Source organism: Neophocaena asiaeorientalis, unplaced genomic scaffold, assembly GCF_003031525.2.
Source record: "Neophocaena asiaeorientalis asiaeorientalis breed wild unplaced genomic scaffold, Neophocaena_asiaeorientalis_V1.1 scaffold357, whole genome shotgun sequence".
In the NCBI taxonomy this organism is placed as follows: Eukaryota; Metazoa; Chordata; class Mammalia; order Artiodactyla; family Phocoenidae; genus Neophocaena; species Neophocaena asiaeorientalis.
The window spans coordinates 161543-166915 of record NW_020173270.1 but is presented as its reverse complement, the minus strand read 5'-3'; the positions used below and the strand labels follow the sequence as shown (position 1 = coordinate 166915).

Sequence of the window (5373 nt, the reverse complement as noted above, 5' to 3'; positions counted from 1 at the left end):
GTCCCCCACCCAGGGCATCTGCCTCCCCTCCTGGTGCGGAAGAGTGACTTGACCTGTGACCTCCAAACAATAAACGTGATCTCCCCAACTCATCTGTCTGTCTTTGCTCGGGTGTGGAATCAGCCAGGGGTGCGAGAGGGCTAAGTGCGAGGGGAAGCAGCTCTGCAGATTCTGTGCGGGCCTCCTTCCCCATCAGGCTGGCTCCACAGTTGGGGGTCTCACCTGAGATGCCCCGTGGACAGCATAGCCTGGTGCCACTGGACAGACGGCCCCTGGGCCACTTCTGTCTGGGTTTCCACCTGGACTTGTCTCCCACCTGCTAATCACAAGAGTGCTGTGGGAAGGCCAAGAGGCTCCAGATGAGATTCAGGCCCAGAGAGGGACAGCAGCTTGCACTCAGCCACACAGCGGGGCTGTTGACACGTGCTCCAACACTCCCCGCACGCCGTTGTACATATATCTGAGGCCATAAGATTCTGAACTTTTATTTTCTGGCATGAAAAGTACAAATAATTAAACAATTCCATGTAAAAGTCTGTTACCGCGGCCAGGCCTGTAATCCCGGTAATAAATAGTGTCTAAACTCAACGCAAAGTGTTCTTGTTGTTGGGTTTTGGGTTTGGTTTTTTTTTTTTTTTTTTTTTTTTTTTTTTTTTAAAGTTCTTTATCACCTCCAACATGGACTCTGTCTTGATTTGAAACCATCCAAATAAATAACAGGATGAAGGGAGGGCTGGAGGGGCTAAGCCCCTTCCCCATGGGCCCTGCCCCTGCCTCCCAGGGATGTGGAAGACCCCAGGCCCCCTCCCCTGGGGTGAGGGGCTGGCCTCCAGGAAGGGGGCCTGGCTGGCTGGGCTGAGTTCTGTGTTTTAGAAAAAGGAGTCCCCTCCCAGTCTTGGGGGTGGCAGGGGCTCAGGCCTCTGTGAGGGGGTATGGGGAGGTGCCCCCTCTCCAGAGCCTGGCCCCCCCAGGGTGAGGGACAAACCCAGCCCTTATTGCTCACAGATGCCTCCGCCACGCTGCCCACGTGTGGACACGTGTCACCGCACGGAGTGCAGAGGGGAGAAAGCCCCAAGAAAACAGAGGGAGAGGGATGGACCCGCTGCGGGGCCTGCCCTGCTGGAGGGGAGCGGGGAGGTTGGGGAGGACTTAAAAACCACAAGAATAAATAGGTTTGTGTATCAAGAACAAGCTAGGGTTTCACCAGCTAAATAGGACTGAAAAAATTCTCAAGACGAGCAAAAATAATCCCATTAAGACCCCGGACGTCGCTGGCCGTGGGGACCGCCCTGCAGAGCACAGGTCCCCCAGGGCGCCGCTCGGCTACCATTACTGTTATTAATAATTATTATTACTTTAATGATTCCACTTCCCCTTTTATAAATAAATTAGGCATAACCACGTCTCGGCAAAACTTAAAGAAACAAAGAGAACATCGTGGTTCCTTTAAACTTGCAAACTGGATGAAGGAACAGAAATATACACAAATGTCCTTACAGGGCAACAAGGAGGATAAATAGTTAACATAGCAATAAGTTAAAACTACAAGAAGCTCAATTCGGCAAAAAAGTACAAGAAAGTTAACTGGTGCCAGTTTATGTCTGTTTTGTTTTTTTTTTTTTTTTCCTTTTTTTTTTTAAATCTCTTCTGTGTGTGTGGTTTTGTTTTGTTTTTTTTCTCTTCCTTTTTTTTGTCGCTTTTTTTCTCTTCTGTTTGTGTTTTTTTGTCGCTTTTTTGATTTTTTTTTTTTTCTTTTTGTTCCTTGCAGCAGAAGCTCCACAGACGTTTAATAACAACAACACCGGGAGGGGTGGGGGAGAGAGAGCTGGGCAGTCAGATGGGGCCATGGCCAGACACCAAATGCAGGGACACCACAGAAAGGGCACTGAGGCTAAAATCGGGGTTTGCCATTCTCAGTTCTGACTGGGCCCTCTGCGGGGGGTGGGGGCTTCAAGGGCTCCCAGGGGGCTCCGGCTTTTGGCTTCTATTGGATTTTTGTTTGTTTGTTTTTTACAAAGAGTGAAAACTAGGGGGATGGAAAGTCCAGACAGAAGCCAAGGCCGGGGCTCGGGATAGGGGCTGCGTCCACTGCCCTCACTGATCTGGAAAGACGGAAAAACCCAACAAACTGAAAGGGGGTGACAAGTGGACGGAAAGGGAATGCGGGGCTGGGCCCCTGGGCCCATCCACCCTGGGCCTGGCGGGGAGTGTCGGGGCACTTGCTGCTGAGGAGGCTCTGGAGTGGAGAGGCTCAGGGCCTGGCCTCCCCCTCGGCCTCGTGGGCCAGGGCCTCGGCCCAGGGAGGCTCAGCCCCAGGGATGGGGGTCCTTTGGCCTCAAGCGTTGGGTGGGCTGCCTCCAGCCCACCATGATGCCAAAAGGACAACGAGGTATCGTGTGTCTGGATGCATGGACGCTGTGTGTTCACGCCTGTGTTCGTGGGCGGCAGGGACCATTGAGGAGCCAGGAGAGAGCTCTGCAGAGAACCTGGGGCAGGGGCGAGTGGGGCTGAGTGCCAGGAGGAGGGGTGGGCCGGCCTCGCTGGAGGAAGTGGGCTATAGACTGGGCTGGGGTCTGGGCTGTGACCTCTCGCCTGGGCCTGAGGGATGCTGTGGGCATGTCTGTGTGTCTCTGGGTATTGTGACTATGTTTCTCCATGACTGGGTGTCTAGATTTGTGTGTCCAAATGTAACTGTCTCCACTTCCATGTGGCCACAGGCACGTGCGGAAATGTTCCCATGTCCACGTGTGCAGGTGTCCACATTTGTCCCCGGCCACATTCACCAGTGTCCACATCTGCCCGTGGCCGCATCTGCCCACGTCCACCATGGCCACATTTACACAGCCCCATACTTCAGTCTTCTGTTGTTTATACATGTGTTTGTCTACGTGTCTGAATTGGGCCAGGGAGTTCCTGAGGCGTGTCTCTGGGTCCGTCTGTGCTGCTGTGTATCCCTGTGGGGTGTGTGTGTGTGTGTCCCTGTGTGTCTTTGCGTGGCTGTGTTTCTCTGTGTGGCCCCATGGACCCTCAGCTCCTAAGCCCTGCTCCCTGTGTCCCTGCCCCAGTTGGTAAACATAACCTGCCAAAATATGTTTCGCTTTTTTTTTTTCAAGTTCAAGAATCCCCAGTAAAAATTCTCCACGAGGTCTTTTTTCCCTTTTTACAAAAATAGAGTTTTTCTTCCCCTCCCACCCCCCGTTTTTATCATTGTGTTTCTGTTTCCAGCCCCTCCCCCTGCCCCTCACATTCCACCAAGGGGCTCTGGGCCAGGGATGCCCACACCCCTCTCACGTTTCGCTTTTTTGGGGATTTTTAAACCTGTTCCCCCCTCTCAGGCTCACCTAGGTGTTGGGGAGGCCTGGGCAAGGGGGCCTGGGAGGGCACCCCCAGCACCCCTTCCCCAAGCCATCCACGGAGGGTGGTTGAGGGTGTGCTGGGGGCACATCTCTGCTTTCACTTTAGCCGAAAAAGGAAACAAAAACCTTCACCATGAACAAAACCAAGACGAGAGAGTGAACAGCCCAGCCTGGGGGGGAGGGGCAGGAGGACGGGGTGGGGGACCCCCAGGAGCCCTCCCATTCCCTGCAGACCCTCCCACCGAGTGCTCACCCTGTGGCTTCTGCAGGGACACGGGGCCCTCGTGCCGTCCGTGGTCTGCCTGCGCTGTCTCTCTCGGGCCCCTGTCTCTCTCTCTCTCTCAATCTCTCTCTTTCTCTCTCTCTCTCTCTGTCTCTGCTGCCCGGGAAGGGTGGGGAGGGCGGCGGTGGCTCAGGCCTTGTGCTGTTTGCTGGTCTTGAAGGACACCTGCAGCACGCGCTCGCCCAGGCGGTAGCCGTTGAGGCTGGCGATGGCCATGGCCGCCTCGTCATAGTTGGTCATGGTGACGAAGCCGAAGCCCTTGCACTTGTTGGTGGTAAAGTCGCGGATGACCTTGACATTGGTGACTGCCCCGAAGGGCCCGAACAGCTGCCACAGCACACTCTCATCCGCCTCTGGAGACAGGTTGTACACGAAGATGCACCAGCCAGCGCCCGCCGCGCCCCCCGACAGGCCGACGCCCGCGAGGCCACTCATGCCGTCGATGGCGATGGGTGAGAACCTGGCGATGAGCGACAGGGGACTACTTTGGGGGTCACGCGGGCTCTGCCCTTACCCCCGGCATGCCCCCTGACCCTGTCATGACCTCTGACCGTGCGGAGACCTCGGGACTATGTGACCCCTGCCTTGGCCCCGTGACCTCCGTCTGTGACCCCGCCTTAAGCCCCAGACTCTGAGCCACTCCGATACACCAGCCCCCGATCTCCATCCTGACCTGGAGCCCTGTCCTGACCTCTGACCCTCCCTAAACGTTAGGTCCTCACCTGCGATCTTGCCCTGAGCCCCTATGCACCCCAACTCCCTGACCTTGGACCCTACCTGGTCCTCAGCCCTCTTGACACTGACCCCCTCCCCACATCTGGCCACCACCCTTCCCTTGACACCTCTTCCCACCCAACTCCTGCCCTCACCCCCACTCGGGCACCACCCTGATCCCGCCCTTGGCGATGCTGCCCCTTTTGCCCCACTGGCCATCCTGCCAGGTGGAGGCCCACCCGGAAGGGCAGCGCTGGAACCAGGGTGCGAGCGAGGGCTTTAAGCGCCCCCTCTCGTTATTCAGGTCTCAGCTCAGCTGTCACTTCCCCGGGGTGGCCTCCTTTGACTCATATAGTGGCCACCTCCTCCCTCTGGCCCTCTCTGGCCTTTTCCTATGTATGTATGTATGTATTTTTTGGCCTCACCACGCGGCATGTGGGTAAATAAGGGTGCCTGGCCAGCAGGGAGCTGAAGCCACGTGCCCTTGGCGGGGTGGGGGAGGGGGTGGGTTGGCAGTCAGAGCTGGGCCTGGTCAGGTGATTCTAAAACTACTGACGCCAATAATGCCACTCTTAGTGGCCTGCACACATTGAGCGCCTGCTGTATACTAGGGTCTGGCCTCAGCACCTGACAGACCCCCACGTTTCCCCTTTTGCCCTGGTTTTTCTCCGCCCTGCAGGAATGGGGTTCGGCGAGGGCACCTGCAAGCCTAGGGCATCCGGCCCTGGGGGTCTGGGACGTCTGGGGGGCAGGGAGCGGCAGGGGGCTCACCGGAAGCGCTGTGTCTGATGGTGCAGGGGGCCTGCGTAGCGCCTGGCGGAGGACTGGTAGAGGTGAGTGAGCAGGGCCTGCCCGGTCTTCTGACTCGGGTTGTTGGCAAACTTGACCGTGATGGGCTCGGCCGCACCTAGCGGCTTCTGCCCGTTCAGTCCTTTGATAGCCTCCTCGGCCTCAATCCTCTTGTCAAAGCGGATGAATCCCACACCCCGAGAGACACCTGCCGGGGCGCGAGGGCGTCAT

General features: G+C 56.8%; 1 protein-coding gene and 1 pseudogene across 2 annotated transcripts in view; both read right to left on the bottom strand.

Annotated features, from left to right (window-relative positions):
* Positions 1-1700: 1700 nt before the first annotated feature.
* Positions 1701-3090, bottom strand: LOC112400243 (keratinocyte proline-rich protein-like; annotated as a pseudogene).
* Positions 3091-3228: 138 nt separating this feature from the next.
* Positions 3229-5373, bottom strand: part of ELAVL3 (ELAV like RNA binding protein 3) — a 7479-nt gene continuing 5334 nt past the window's right edge. The window contains exons 4-6 of one of the 2 annotated variants that reach the window (XM_024745867.1): positions 5125-5350; positions 4940-4960; positions 3229-4120 (exon numbers count right to left, since the gene is read on the bottom strand). In XM_024745867.1, coding sequence (XP_024601635.1) covers positions 3769-4120; positions 4940-4960; positions 5125-5350 — 599 coding nt within the window. In that variant the 3' untranslated portion in view covers positions 3229-3768. The remainder of the gene's footprint in view (positions 4121-4939; positions 4961-5124; positions 5351-5373) is intronic. The other variant, XM_024745868.1, reaches the window with a different exon arrangement.